The sequence below is a fragment of the Schistosoma haematobium genome, chromosome 1 (assembly GCF_000699445.3).
Source record: "Schistosoma haematobium chromosome 1, whole genome shotgun sequence".
Classification (NCBI taxonomy): Eukaryota; Metazoa; Platyhelminthes; class Trematoda; order Strigeidida; family Schistosomatidae; genus Schistosoma; species Schistosoma haematobium.
In genome coordinates, this window is record NC_067196.1 from 10605569 (window position 1) to 10623159 (window position 17591).

The 17591-nt window shown below is 33.2% G+C and overlaps 1 protein-coding gene across 1 annotated transcript in view; it reads left to right on the forward strand.

Annotated features, from left to right (window-relative positions):
- Positions 1-17591, forward strand: part of MS3_00010050 (uncharacterized protein) — a 73627-nt gene that overhangs the window by 50958 nt on the left and 5078 nt on the right. The window contains exons 14-17 of the mRNA XM_051218384.1: positions 2881-3009; positions 6807-7528; positions 11582-11719; positions 15373-15516. Coding sequence (XP_051073123.1) covers positions 2881-3009; positions 6807-7528; positions 11582-11719; positions 15373-15516 — 1133 coding nt within the window. The remainder of the gene's footprint in view (positions 1-2880; positions 3010-6806; positions 7529-11581; positions 11720-15372; positions 15517-17591) is intronic.

Here is a 17591-nt window from a genome sequence, read left to right on the forward strand (position 1 = left end):
CTATCATTTAATGATAATAATTACTTGTTGGTAGATTTGTTGTATAACAGAATAATAAACTGAACTGAATTATACTGAATACAAAAAAATAATTTCATTGAAATGATAGACCACCATTGGAAACCTGCTAGGCAGTTATCATCAAAGATAATGGAAGATAATCGCGCAATAATTTGGATTAATTAAGGTTAAACATTTACAATATTGGATATCGGCTCAGGGGTGTACAGTTTAAATGTTCGAGCACGAGATCAAAGATGTTGGATTCGCAACCCATGTGCAGGTTCATGGATGCTCTATGTTGAAGAGTTCTAGACTGATATGAAGCAACAACTGTCCACCTCTTCTAGGTTATCAATGATGATCTAATTTAGATTGCCCTAATGATTTCAATGTCATTCAACAATCTTCACAACTACCTACATAAACGATAAATATCAAACATTTCAACTACTTTAATCAGCATACATAACTAATTTATTGAATTGTATAATTACTCCTTTCTAACAAGGATTAAAATCAGCATGTTTTTCTATATGATACAATCTAACACATTCATAAATCATGAACAAATAGGATCAATTTGATTTATAAACGAAATGCTTTGAATGAATGAATTCATTAATACAATAGATTAAACTAGTCAAACTAACATAAACCAGTATTTGAATTATGTTTAGAACACTTGATTCTTTTTTTCCAATTATGTTATGGATAATCTATTACATAATCAAATGTAATCATCATTCACAGAATAAATAATCCATAAAAAAACATATACAGATACAGATATATAATTAAAAGAATTAATCTATGAAATATAATTCCCTGTAGAAGTTGATACTATCATATCACTTAATGTGTAAGTAATCTAATCAACAATGAAGTGAATAAAAGGAACAATTGTATATAATCAACTATATTACTTACTTGTTACTCCTCGTGAAGGAACATAGGCCACCCATCAGCATTCTCCATCCAACCCTATCATGGGCAATCCTTTCCAGCTCTTTCCAGTTGTTGTTCATCTTCTTCATGTCTACTTCTATTTCCCAACGTAATGTGTTCTTTGGCCTTCCTCTTTTCCGCTTTCCTTCACGATTCCAAGTTAGGGCTTGCCTCGTGATGCAGTTTGACTATTTGCGTATTGTATGTCCTATCCATTTCCATCGTCTTTTCCTAATTTCTTATTCAGCTGAAAGCTGGTTTGTTCTCCCCCACAGAAGTCTGTTGCTGATGGTATCCGGCCAGTGGATGTTGAGTATCTTACGTAGACAACTATTTATAAATACTTGTACATTTTTGATGATGGTTGTATTAGTTCTCCATGTTTCCGCTCCGTACAATTATATGAACATACTAAATTAACTACAGTAATTGAATGTATCAATGATGAAAAAAGAAAAGGGATATTCCCTTATTTTTTTTCTCTTAGAGATTGGGTTTTTTTGTTGCCGTAAATTCAATAAGTTACTTTATTAACTTTGGTTATAGATTGTAGATTATTTAGGAGTCAATAGAATTATTCTAATTCTTTTGAGTTCGATATCCCTGATATCCATAATAATCAGTTCTGTGTACTTTAAAATAAAAGCGACTGAAAATTGTAGTCCCAATATTCTTTATAATAAATATACTGAAAAGGAAAAGGACTACAACAACTTTGTTTGGAATTCCCATCTAACAAAGAATCATTCAAACTCATTTCTATACGGGATAATTCAAATTCCTACCGACAAGATTATAATTTAATGACTTACTGTATCATCGTAATATATGACATATAAATAATGTGCTACAATGTCTCTGCTGGAGACTGGGCCTAAAATTTTCAAGTCTTGCATCAAGCGTTAAATGTTTAGATTATTGAACTGGCTTTAAATGGTCTAACTAGAATTAATTGACGATACAATCGTTTTTTGTTAACTAACTATGTGATTTTATGCAGTTAACAATCAAAACATTAGGTAACTAGTTCCTAAAAACTTATGTACTCCTTGATCGAACAAATAAACATGGATTGTATTTATTAATTGATTATAATTTCTATACTAACTAACATAAGAGTTTAGAACATGCAGTTGTTTTTGTGTATGGCCTATTGTAATTCAATAGTTTGTAATGAGATAATTACTAGTACAGGGGTTATGGAGATTGTTAAGTTTTTGATTGAGATCATAAACCAATTGATGAGTGAATTGTTGGAGTTCTAGTGAGAAGCCGTGACCACTGGAGCTAACCCGTGTTGGGTAGAGACAGGTATCTACCTCAGTACAATGGAAGACGGTCGCGCAATGTCGTGGATTGGTTGAGGTTAGACACTGTCACCATCGGATGCCGGCTCAGTGGTCCAGTAGGTTAAGCGTTCGCGTGCGAGACCAAAGGCCCTGGGTTTGAATTCCGTGAGCGGTATCGTAGATGCGCAGTGTTGAGGAGTCCCACAATAAGATGGAACAGCTGTCCAGTGCTTTCGGGTTTTCAATGGTGGTCTAACATCAATCGGTTCATGATCTCAATCAAAATGAAATAATTACTTGATACTATTCTCAATATAAATGTCAATGAAAATACAAGCTTTTTTTCTTTTCTATCTAACAAGTTCAAGAAAACCAAAAACACATAACTCGTCAATTTGATTAGTAAAGATATATACCTTAGAAACAATATTATGATATACTTACATAATTCATAATGAATAATACGACTGTTGTGCAGTACAATACATTACATTTGCCCAGTTATGTTATGTATCAGTAATATTCTTCCTTATTTCTTAACCGGTCTTAATCTATTTTCTGCTCATATTGTCCATAGTAATAATAATAATAAACAAGTTTTCCCTCACTCTATAAAATACACTTTATACTACTTATATTTCAGATTTTCTATCCAAATTATTTAAAACTGAAAAGAATAAAAATAATATGAAATCTGTCCTACTTATTGACAATATACCATTGAATATAATTCCATATCATCAAATTAAAATTATTAGTCGATTAGGCGAAAGTAAGTCAACAAGTTGTAGTATATCTTTTCTTGTTATTTATTTCTGTTGAGTCGGCTTCCAAGAACTACAACAGAGCTTCCAGAGGCCCTAAAAATGCTGAAGAGTTCCAGCCAATCAGAACGTAATGGAACTTTGTAGAATAACAACAAGGCATGCCACTATTAGTCAGTAGCATAAAATGTCTCTTAGCGGATGGGCCAAAATATAATGTTAATTTAACAAATTCTAATATCTATAAATACCCATGATTTTCTGTACACTTTGATTCTTAGTAAATAAACACTTCTCCAGCTTTTCTTCTATTTTCAGATTTGCGGCAGTGAAGTTCAACGTTCGAGTGTCCTAGTCGTAAACCATATTCTGCGTTAATCAAGTAGCGAACTTAACAATTTCAGAGTAACAACTATCAACATTGTATTGATTAGCTAGTGTTATGATTTTGACCATGAATGTTATGTTCCCTACTTGGTTAACACGGAATACGGTAGACAACTACGACATTTGAACGTATAGAACCTTACAACCCTCAAAGTCAGAAGACAGAAGAAAGCTGGAGAATCAAAATGTACAGAAAATCATGGGTATTTATAGATATTAAAGTTTGTTATGACATCATTATAATTCAGCCAATCCATAAGGAGTCAATTTATGCTACTGTCCAATCGTCACGTTGACATTCTAAAAAACTTCATCGTGTTCTGATTGGATAGAAACTGTTCTGTTCTTCTAGGGCCTTTGTAGGCTCTGTCGTAATTCTCAGAAGCCGTCTCAACAATGAACATTACGACTAATTCGGTTAACACAGTTACAATATAGTCTAATGATCAATAGCTCAGGTAATATTCCCAATCATTTTCAATTACTAATTGGAATACCAAGAAAGTCAATTAAATATATCGAATTATCTTGTATTGAAGTTAGCTACCTACGGCAATTTGTATTTAGAACGATTAGACTTTCCTAATATAGAATTGGATCCACTGGACTGATTACACGAATGACACAAACACTACAATGATAATCCTCAGAACATCAGAAGACAGATAGAAGTTGGAAGTTTAGGGGAAATCCAAATATTCAAGATGATAAATTCAAAGTAGAATAACTATGTATATGTGATGACTAACATGACCCTTGAACATTTAAAAACTGAAAAACATAAAGTGAAAGCAATTAATCCAATGACAGTAATCGTCAGTGAGGAAATATGGATCAGTAGAAATGTTAAGGTTGAAGGAATAAACTAACATTTACTAAAACCAAGTAACAACGGATCCTTTTGGTAAATACTGCAAAATAACTGTTTAATAAATCCACATCAAGCAAGTTAACATACTGATTTCGCCGAAAACGTATTCCATAATTTCATGTTTTTAATTATTTGCCCCATCCTAACAGCATGACATCCGTGAAGTAAGGGTAAGCATTACATAACTGTTTAGAACAATTTGGTAGTACGAATTTACCATCATGTAGAGTAAAGAACCGGGAGGATGTCATGTCAGAAGTGAGGGATTAAACTGTCGATGCTACAGATTGTCAGCGAACCATTTATGGTGGGAGGATGTCAACCATAGAATTTCAGTCAAGCAGCAAACGTCATAATTCTCACTACGCTATCTGAATACCTCATTTTTGATGCTCGTGTGGAGTTTCACTGCTAGAAATTATGGTACATCCTAAAGACATTTGTCTAAGGCTTTCATATCTCTACTTTTTTATCACCACAAACCAGGTCTTGGCTAAAGTTATCTGCAAATTGGAACAGATCTTTAAATACAATTTAGAAGTACGTATAATTTCTTTAATATTAGGAACCGATATAAATCAAATAAATATTGGAAACATGGAAACACCAAACACCTGCTTAGTTTTAATAAGGGACTTCTCAGGAGTTCAACTCAACCTAGAGCCTCTCTGGGGCTACTGCCGGTCCAAAGCCCGGATAAACGAGGAGGGTTGGGCATGGGGTTAGAAACCCTATCCTGTAGAAAACTAACTCTCTAAAAACTCTAACCAGAAAAAATTATCCAAAAACTATTATTCTCAGGAATCTGAATCCAATAAACCACTGCAGAGAATCAACTCCAGAACCTTCGATGTTGAATACTAGTGCTTAACCTCTATATCACAGAGCCGGGAACCGTCGATATACATTTCCAACTTCAGCCAATCTGCGACATTGTTCAACTATCTTCCATCGTCTTCAGTGGATAAATGCCTCATAACAGACAATGTTAAACTTTTCTGGTCACATCTTTTCAAAAGATTCCCCAAATTACCTCTGGAAACTTGTGACTAACATAGTAGATATCAATACCAATGTTTTGGAAATCGTTGAATATTATTTATATCACTAATGTGCCTAGGCCAGACATCAGTTCACAACCAGGAAGAATTAGATGGCTATTTCATTTAGTCTACACAATTACCTAGAGTTCAAGTGAATTCAAAAATAATGATTAAAAGTCTAAGGTAGTTAAATCGTAGAGCTATTATTGAGTTCACAGGATTAGAAATCTCTTAATGATATGTGATTGTAAGCAATCGACAAAAAACCGTCTATATCTAGTCGTCCATCAATTTAGTTTGATCTATAATCTTCAACAAACTTTAATCGATCAACTACTTCTTTTCTAATGACATGGATTCTATTGATCCCATTAATTTTTTTCTATAAAACCTTTCTAGATATTTCATACACACAGTTACCTTTATTATCTTAAAGAGAACAAGAACGAAGATTGGTGCGGAATAATATGAATTTTATTTTATTTCATTAGGTTCTTACCAGCTGCTTACAACCTAAATGATTTGAAAATCAACATTATAGATATTGACATACTTATACATATGATGGTGATTAGAGATGAATATATGTATCATGATGTAAGGAAGATTTCCTGAAGCTGAACTGACTGTCCTGTCCTAAACAACATGTTCTTTGACACAATCAGAGGTCGATAGGTATCCCTTACATGTTACCACCAACTGTGTATACAAATTTACATGTATCTACCAAAGCAATTACATTGGTAAAACAGAAAGGAGAGCCTATGTCCGGCTCAAAGAACATATTCCGAAAAGTTTAAAGTCAAATGGATTTAAAGCATTCAGCATTGCCGTCTCAAGACACCTCCTTAACACAGGACACGAAGTCGATACACTGAAGTCCTTCAAGGTGATTAACAGACAATCAAACTCCAACCTTTTGAAATTTACCGAAACGATAGCAACCAAACGTCTTGAAGCAGATCTATGTATACAAAAAGAGACAGTAGTAAATCTTTCTTTGCCCTGGTAACAATAAACCCCCTTTTTATTACGTCATTCATTATTCTGAAGTTTAAAATTACATCATTCATAACTGAATGATTTCAATTCATATCTTTCTTTATTACAATTAATCTATTTTCAGTTGCTTCATTGCATAATCATCTAATGTGTTTCTAATTCCATGAGTTCTAATCACTATTTCAATGTTCTGGAACTTTCCCTCCCAAACTTTATTTATTTAAAACAAGATTTTTTATGATCTTACTGAATTCTATCGGAATCTTCCCTACGTCATGATATATATACTCATCTCTAATCACTATCGTATGTATAAGTATGTCAATATCTGTAATAATGTTGATTATGAAATCATTTAGGTTGTAAACAGCTGATGAGAACTTAACAAAATGAAATCCATTCATATCATTCAGCAACAATCATCGTTTTGTCTAGATAATCAAAGTGTATATTTGTTTACTTGGATCATAATCAACTTATTTTCCTATTTTCTTTCTGTAAGATAGATGTGGTTCAACTTATTTGGCTAAATTATTCAATTATCATTTATCAACACCAATGATAATCTCAAGTCTATTCAATTCTCACCATTCTGATCAAATATATTCATTAAAGAACTTTTATCAAATTGATAATTCTAATAAAATTAATAATAAAATCAATAATAATTTGATCTCAAATATTATAGAAAATCAATGGGATCAAACTATTCAAACATTTCATAATGATAATAATAATAATAATAATAATAATTTATTAATGATGAATAATTTAACTGAATTACATCACAACAAACTGATTACATCATTCACCAATTCTAGTCTAAATAATACTAATTCTATTTATATCTTTATACAAGATTTATCACATTTGAATCTATTATGTAATCAACAATTTCATCATTATAAGAATTCATTATATAAAGTACCATTGAATTGTATATGGAATAATCCAAGAAGTAAATTATCATCATGGGCATCATCATCATCAGCAGCAGCAGCATCATCATCATTATCATCCATTAGATTACGATCTAAAATTAAAAAATTCTTATTATTCAATGAAAATTTAATGAAATTTATTATCAATTATGCACAGTTTAATCATGTGAATATTGTCAAGTTTTATGGTTTAAGTATAATAGATAGATCAATGAAATATTCTTCATATTCAATAATTACAGAGTTCTGTATCAATGGATCACTGGATATGTATTTGAAAAATGTAAGTTATTATTATTAGTAGTATTATTATTCGATGTCGGGTCATTGGTCTAGTTGGTTAAGCGCCTGGCTCGAGACTGATAGGTCCTGGGTTCGAATCTCGTGGGGGGCGGGGTCTGGGATGCGCACTGCTGAGGAGTCCCGTGCTAGGACGAAACCGCTGTCCAGTGCTTCCAGGTTTTCCATGGTGTTCTAGCTTCAAATGACTCGTGATTTCAACCAGTGAAATTTCTAAAATCTCCACAAAACCCATTCTGATTATTATTAGTTGTAATATGCAGTTTGTATTTGATGAATGATCTACATAAAAAGTCATGATTAATGATGTAATCACTATGAGGAAATCAATATTTAGGAGAGGTAAACACCAAGATTTATATGATGCTGCTAGATTTGAAGCAGTTACGAGTTCACTTAGTCTGCGAACGAAACAATGACTTGTGATCAAAGATCAATAAACTAGCTATTCTATTGCGTCCCAGCCCCTCTAACTAGAAACAAAAGTCGAAGTTTGAACGGGGAAGTATATTCCGTAAAAAGCCATAAGCACGAGCGATAACAACAGACACAAATCAAAACGTATATATACGGCACAAAACTGTCCTTGGGAAGAGTTACAAAATAGTATACTAAAAGACAACGGACCAATAGCGTTTAAGATTCTTCCAAGTGGAAAATAAGAAATGAAGGTGAAAAGAGCGCTTTTGTTGCGAGAACAAAGAAATTCAAATTTTCTAAATAAAATTACAAAATTAGATGAGTTCCGGAGATCTAACGTTTCCAACAGATGCAAGGAAGAAGATAGAAATAAAATACAATCTCCATAAAATCTTGCTCTGTCTACAAGAGATATTTCCCGGAGTTCTAGTGAGAAGCCGTAACCAGTGGAGTTCAACCAGGTCTGTTGCGAGATGGCAACTCATGGAAGACAATGGTGGATGTGTTGCTCAATTTCGTAGATTGGTTAAAGTTAGACACTAACACAATTGGATGCTGGCCAGCTCATTGGTTTAGTGGTTAAGCGTTTGCGCGCACGAGACCAATAAGTCCTGTGTTCGGATCTCGCGAGGCGGGATCGTAGATGCGCACTTCTGAGGAGTCCCATAATAGGACGAAACGTCCATCCAGTGCTTTCATGTTTTCCATGGTGGTCTATCTTCAATTAACCCATGAATTTAACTACTAAATTACAAATCTATAACATTTTAACCAGATACAGTCATTAATATAGAGATGTGGTTGGTGTTTGATGATTAAACGATGAATATCACATATAAATGAAATTAAGAAAATATAAAAATGAATTTTATTAACAATTATTGGAAAATGTATACTACGTATTATACTGAACAATTATGTTTAAGATAGCCTGTTTGAAATAGATTAGCTGTTGCTGTTCCACCAAGCCAGTTATGTCAGCAATATAACAAAAATTGATAAATCTAATGAATGAGAATGAATCCATATTGCTGACTGTACTGTGACGTGATGCCAGTAAGATATTTAGTACACATAAATAGCAGTCATAGGGATGCATCCTTACCACAACGAAAAGAAGGTATAAAAAGTGCCGAATTTCAAAGTAATACAAGGCAACTCGCCTTATGGAATCATATCGCCGGTACTTAGATCTGAAAAGTAAACTGCTAATGTATCGGAAAATGCTCACATGAACGCCATACAGAGAGGAGAACAATGGAAACTCATCTTACATCACCTCAAGGTTACCGGTGCAAAATAGACGTGTAACAGGTCAAGTCAAGGACACTAGGTTACAGAAGAGATTGTAGACGAGTAATAAACAAAATTATTGTAAGAGCTTAGATTGAAAAATTTAGTATGTGACATTGATAAGCTGTCAAAAGGCAAAACCTAATAAATATTTTTTCAGTGGTATGATAATAATAAAAAATTCATGTGAAAAGGAAATTCATTGAAACAATAAACAATCCTAGCTCGATAACTAATGAAGACCTAACGGGACTGGGCAGGTGTTTCGTTCCAGTGTGAGGTTCATCAGCAGTGCACATCCATGACCCCTTAAGCGACAATCGAAACGAGTATCTCCGGTTTCGAACATAACATTTAATCTCTAGACCACCGGGCCGTTATTCGACGATGTTAATCTCTAACCTCAATTAGTCTAAGAAATTGGCGACCAACTTTCATCATCAACCTGACACGGTTTGTCTCGATTGGTTTCTATTCCCCACTAGAACTCACGAAATTTCTCCTTAAGCTGGTCATTAACGAGTACATGATAAATGTCAGTATGGGGCTTTGGAGATTGGTGAATTTTATTGAAATCACGACCCAATCATAGTTAGGTAATCAATGGGAACATGAAAACATTGGACTGACCTTCAATCTAGTACATCAATGAAATTCAACAATTTTCATAAGTAAATACTTACAATAAATAGGGAAAGCTGTATATGCAGATGATCATGAATGAAGCATAACAGAGATAAACATAAAGATGTTTAGAGTGTAAACGTTTATTCTAAATGTCTTATGTATTTTGTAACTCAGTCACTTTGGGGTAAACTGGGAAGTTAAATTTACCTCTTTGAATATGCAAGTTACTTTTTCTGGAGTTGATCCTGATGGTTTCAACTACGTAAAACAGATATAATCTTACTAATTCACGTAGATTGTCCTGAATTTAATATAAAACTGGAAAAGCTTCTTCTATTTTAATGCCATATTCATAATATCCTATATGAAATAGGATAATACATATTCTAATGTACAAGTAACGCATTTTGGATTTATCTAAGCTATAACTTATGTAAACGTTCACGATTTTAACATTTAAAATATTGGTTGGCTTACTTGTTCAGATAATCTGTCTTATTTTCTGTACTGTTATACAATATTTATGGATTTATATCTGTAGAGCCTCTGATTATGAAGTCATTCAAAATAATTAATAAGTGAAATACTCCAGTCATTAACTGTAGTCTATAATTGTAAGCTTTATTAAGGTTACGTTGTAGCTAGTGACAGAATGCATAACACATGTTTTGTTCTGTATGAAATACATCACCTAGATTCACCTTTATCCTAATATTGATTTTCGTATTGAGATTTGAACCCAGTACCTTTCGTTCAAAGTACTAAAGAGTGATCCATTGAACGAATGAATCCAGATAGCAACTCTATATAAATATGATTAAATGAAATAAGATTCTTGGATGATAAATAAGTTTTCTCTTTCCACAATCAATGTAACACTTGTAAATAACAATTATGATATAGAATAATGAACAATAATATAAATAAGAAAGGTTGGTTCAGCGAAGAATGCTGTTTTGGGCGAATTCATATTCAAAGCTAGACAATCGCAAACACATGCTAATTATTCAAGATGATAATTACAATAACAATGATAATAAACTTCTGTTAGACATGGTAACAGTGAGGTAGAATAAACAAAGGTATTCACGAGAAAAAAATTTCTTTTTAAACAAGGAGTCAATTGAAGCTAGAACACCATGGAAAACATGGAAGCACTGGATGGCCGTTTTATCCTATTATGGGACTCCTCAGAAGTGCGCATCTACGATTCCGCCTCGCGAGATCCGAACCCAGAACCTATCAGTCTCGCCCGCGCAAACGCTTAACCACTAGACCAATGAGCTGGCCAGCATCCAATTGTGTTAATGTCTAACTTCAACTAATCCACGAAATTGAGCAAAACACATCCACCATTGTCATCAGTGAGTTACTACCTCACAACTAGTTGGTTTCCATGATGGTCTAGCTTCAATTGACTCATGATCTCAACTGCTAAAATTACTACAATCTCCACAAAACTCCTTCTGAAAGTAATAATAGTTTAATTGTTAAGGGCTTGAATAGGGAAATTATCATTGTGAAAGGATAGCTCAACAAATATAATCACAAGAACTCTTCGATCAATGATTAATCTTCATTATTTATTGTCTCCAGTGGGTGGAGATGGGGAGTATCCCATTTACTAAAAACAATAAATATAATCTGTAAATATTTTATTTTATTTCTTTTTTTAAACAATAAAATATTTTTTCAGCTTTTACAAGGAACTCAATCAATTACATTAGACAATAATAATCATACCGTTTCATTCAATTTATATCAAGCCATCAAAATGCTTTTACAAATATTATCTGGATTAGAATATCTTACATTGAATTCATTTACAATTGAAGTAAATTATTGTTTATAACATTTGAGTGTGTGTGTGTTTTTTAATTTTAACCTGAAACCTATAGTCAACTGATGTTTTATATTGCCGAATACTAACAACATTTTGAGAAAATACATTCATATTCACTTAGTATTGTTTGATTGTATCTTCTTATTGTTGTTAAGGATTGCTATTGATCAGTCACTTGTTATCATATGTACATCTTATACGGATTGACTCAATATTGTCTTAAATCATGAACCTCATAAGCAAAGATGGATGATGGTTAACAGTGAAGTCTATGAAGTGCATTTCGTTCTATTTGAGACTCGTCAACTGGATGTACCTGCATCTATAGAGTTGATGTTCATTCCAGAACTCGAACCCAGTTAACGTTCGCTTTAAACGCTATCACGTTACCTATTTAGCTACTGATTTCTGATAGTCACTTAATTGTGCAATGGAGTGAAGTTTTTAATTCACTTGGTATTAGCGACTGTCGATATAATAATCTCAGGTATAAAGAAAGAGATTCATTAATTTTTTAACTGAATATAATATTGATGATCGAAATGTTAACATCTATTTCATCCATGTTTATACTTCTTAAATTTTTAAATATTTCCATCAATATGAGTATTAAGAAGATGACTGAATGTTATTGAGTTTACAACCTGAAATATGTTGGACAATCATAGAAAAACTGGAAGTAATGAACAGCAGTTCCATTCCAGCATGAGAATCATGCGCAGTCTGCATCCACAACATTATTAATAGGGACTGAACTCAGGGTCAAATATACAAACACTTGACCTCTAGACCACTGGACTGGGACCCGTTTGTATACCTGTTTTGCAACTTCATTCATTTCATTATAATGTGTCACAATCTTCGATCTTCTGAGGTTGGTACCTACCTCACCGAATGTGAAGATTCATTGTTATGCTTATGAACGTGCATATTTCTGATCTACTCTGCGACTTATTACTTGATTACTTATGTACTTTACAACTAATTATTTACATAAACTAACCACAGTTTTAGAAAACCGATGATGTCGTTCAGAAGAACGATGAAAGCTCCACGACCAAACCATCCAGCTCAGAGAACAAAACTCCATCAAAATCATCCACTTGAGCTACAAATCTTCTACACCATCCTAGCTGATATTCGTTGATTTTAATGTTGTTAATTATCTGTTTGATATTCATAACTAAGATATCAATAAACCCAGAGATGATAGTCTTAAACATTGAGTTCTTTTTACCACTCCTTTGAACATGATAATTTTATTGTTTAAGTAAGAAAAAAGCTGTTATTAATAAAATGGTCAATTCAGGTTTATCTTTAGTTGTAATGGTCTAGTATTCAATCCAATGAGTATGAGGCGAGGAGAGAGAGAATGTGTGGCGGTCGGTATTCGATATTATGCTTAAACTTCGTATACTGCTCGTCCTGATAGCCGTTACTAGATAACATTCAACGGCGTTGATTACGTTTATTATCGCACCACAAATAGATAATCAAAACCACAGACACATGAAGCAAGAATGATATGCGAGTGCCGAAGAGCAAGCAAGCGAGTCGATGAACAGGATGCTCAAGCATACATGTTCATACAAGTGCAACAATTATAAAGATATAATGATATACATAAGTGGTTGTTGTACGAATGACTGTTTGTTAAATAAGTTAATAAAAGGGTTTAACCAAACTAAATGTGAGCAAACTCAAATGTATGTGACCTACTTTATATGTTTACTAGGATCTACCAAATAATAATCCTTAGATTTCGTGCACGCTTATTAGGTGGTTGGATTAACATATATCACCTTGACGTGGTGAATAATTCATTCAGTATCTAGCTGAAACTTGCATCGTGTTATGAAAGATCGTAAATTTAAATAGTCCATTTAAGTGTACTCCCTGTAGAGCAATAGTTTTATGCTTTAAATGGTATTATTGTCCTATCCATGGAAAAATAACGTGACGTAAAACAGTCGGCAACACTACAACTTATAGACAAACTAATCAAATTTAGGATAAAATGTCTTGGATTTTCGCGCGAAATTCACTCATCCATTTGGCCAAATAGTGTTTTGGCATTTTAGCTTATGTTGGTTCATGATGAAAACCCTAAATCTAATTTCTAACCCTAAACATCAACTGCAAATCATAATTCTAATTCTTAAAACTGCTTTAAAACTCACATTCCCTACTAGTTATTAGGTGTACATCTTCAACGTCACTTTAGCATCACTCAAATTTCGTCCGTAAATCATAGTCTCACCACGAAATCGTCAAGTTCTATTAAGTACACTGTCAAAATTTATATTTAATACTGTTGAACAAGTTTACCTAGTAAGTAATACTCTTTTCCTTACAATGTCTCTTACAATATATACAATAGTAACCAAACCAACATAAACTACTGACAATACAGTTTACAATATACTACAAAGAATTATAGCCCTTTATTTCCTTTGTCAGTTCAATGTTTCAATTTGAATATTGATTTAATATACTGTAATGAAAGAGAATACGATTGAGGATCATTGATGGTTACAAAGTTACTTGATAAAATAGAAAAGAACCATACTCCAATACTTCATTTATAAAATGTTTATTTAATTATCTCAGTTTTTATTTTTCATTGCATTTTCATACCAATGGCTTTCTGTTCTTACTCTTTCCTTCTTGATCTTCTTAATCTTCTGCGGAGAGATTCTAATTTATGGACGAGCCAATCAGAGACGTTTTAGAGATTTCAAGGTTAGGGCGATCGCAGGGAATTTTGTACAAAACGTGATAATCGAGCAGCTATAACAAATAAAACGGCGGGACTATGATTTGAGGACGAATCAATAAGATAACAGATCTCGAATTTTAACGCGAAAGCCTTTCATCCATTTGGCTAAATAAATTTCTGGCATCATAGCTGATGTCAGTTCGTGATGAAAACCCCATATATAATTCCTAACGAAGGCAAATTATGACAGTTATTGCGAACTGGATAATAAAAGCACCAGTAACACTGGCTGCAGCCAGGAACTACAATATATACGGATGTTTGGAGAGCGTACACACTCCTACATAGGTTTGGTTATGTGCATCATGTCATTATCCACAAGTAGCATTTTGTGCACTCAACAACCGGAGTGCACATAAACAATATTGAAGCTATATGGTCGAGGCTGAAAGGGTTTTTGAGACTTTATCATGGTTCCAGAGGCCGACTGTCCTGTAGCCGTATGCATGAATTCCTCTACTGCATGCATTATGATTTTAGAACCTGTGAACCTCTTTCTAACCTTGACAAGTTTTTTTGAACCACGTAAAGAAGTATATTCACTTTATTCCCTTCGTTTTGTATAACATATATTTACTATATACTGACTGATTGGCTAATATTTAGAAAGGTCACTTAAGACACGTTCAAATGTCGTCCATAAATTAGAGTCTCGCCATCTTCTGCTACTAGACATTTTATTCCTAACTAGTGTTATATACTACTTAATTCAAGATAAATAGCACACATCACAGTATCATTCATAGATGGTAAAATGTTCATATTGTCAAAAAGACTAACAACCTGTCAATATTCTATAATTTATCTTTTAAGTAACGTTTTTTTATTGTTGTCTATTTTATATTTAATTGTTTCTTTCTTTTAGAATTTTACAAGTAAATCTGTATTCCTGGATGATTGTTTTAATTGTAAATTAAAAATTCAATTTAATTCATTAGTATGCTCTAATAAACAATATACTACAACTGACAATACCAAATTCAATGATGGTTTCTTTCAACCGTTATTAGTAAGTAAACGTATTTATATCAGAAGGCGTTTTGTGCATATTATAGTAATTTAATAGTTGAGAGCAATGGAGTTCAATCGGGTCTGTTGTAAGATAGTAACTCATGAAAGACAATGACGAATGTGTCACTCAAATTCGTGGATTAGATGAGGTTAGACATTTACACCAATGGATGATGGCTGGCTCAGTAGTTTAGAGGTTAAGCGTTTGCGCGCGAGACTGGTAGGTCCTGTATTCGAATCTCGTGAGGCGGGATCGTGGATGTGCACTACCGAGGAGTCCCACAATAAGACGAAACGGCCGTCTAGTGCTTTCAGGTTTTCCATGGTGGTCTAGGTTCAATCGACTAATGATCTCAACTATTAAAAAAGATATTTATTTTGTGTTTTTTATTCACTATTACAAAAAATGTGATTTTATTTTTGAATCAGTAATTTAACAATAAAATAATGCGAAATATTTGGTATTTTTTATGAAAATGTTTACATTATGGACTGATCATTATTATTAGACACGTATTAAAAACCAGAGAATATTAAACGGCTACTTTGTTCTATCTTGTACGATATTCTACAGTAGTGAACAACCACAACTGCACAAGGAATCGAACTGGGGATATTTAAGATCACTGATTCGTCATCCAATGGTTTACATGTTTAATATCACGATATTACATAACTGTTATGCATTTCACGTGTGATATTTGTCTTACATCCGACTGGTCTTTTATTCAGTTATGGATTGTAAATAAATTCCTTGAACTATTTCAGTCTTTAAAACTAAAATCTCACTCATATTATTATAGGTTATGGGATCTTAAACTGAAATTTTGAGAAAAGTCCGTGAAATATATATGATATTTACAATTTGTGTAAGCTCCTCAGAAGTTGGTCTAATGTAGATATAACCTAACCAGAATGAAATGATTGTAATTCAGTTGTTATTTCAATAAACTGTATAACTATTGACTAACATCACATAAGTTCATTTGAATGGATCGCATACTTACAACGTTTGATTAATGAGTATCAATTGATGTCTCGGTTGTTTAGTGCTTAGTACTTCTCTAGATGGAATTTCGCTTTCTGAATGGGATGGCTTGATCGTGAAGTTTTCATTGTTCTTCCGAACAACATAACCAGAACAAAATTAAGGTTGAAATGAAGTGTTCGAATTTCTCCATACGCAGCTTCTCCTGTTGATCGCCATCTTGATTGGTTATTGATGAACTTGAATTCGTCATTATTTGTCTTTTCACTTGACCATCATAAATTAATCTTGGATGAATGATCATTAGAAATCACAAGTTTTTCCGTTTTAAGCTTTGGTCGCATTAGTAACGAACACATTTCAAGTTGTAAAGGACAACATTTTAGTACTTACAACTTTCAAGACTGCTACAACAACCTAGCAAACAAGTTATCTTTTACATTTCGAAATAGGTGATAAATAATACATCTGTTAGATGGTTAGTTGTCGACAGAAAACCCTGAACCTAGGTTCTATGTTGGCAGGTATTCGTCACCAAAGCACACTTCCAATCTTGATGAAACTGATGTTTCCTGAGTAATTCGAACATTGATCAAACAGTTTTACAATTTGAGACATTATCACTCAGAGATATGGATAGCCACTGACCTGTGAAACTTAAATAATCACGCTTATAGATCACTAATCAATCATAGATGTCATATGTAGCTAGTCCCTAGTGTTGGCAGAAGTTTCAAAGTTTACGGGTTTCATTAGTCCTATGAAAATTACAGGTATGTCTTACTAGTAAATGCCAACTAGCACGAAACCTGGATCCTGAGTTTCCTGCTATAACTATCTCCAGCATTTCAGTATAGCGCACCGATGTCAAGTCACTTGGAATAGTGGTCACATCACAACTTGGTCAGTAGAACTCGATCAAAAGTTGAATAATCAAATCAATATGACTTCAGTCATTAATCAGCGATCAATCAATGTAATCCTAACTCCATTTGCAAAACAGACATTAAAATGTAGAATTTTAGGTTGAATTATGTTTTACATACTGTATATTAATGAAACCTGAAAGTAGCGTTACTCTTATT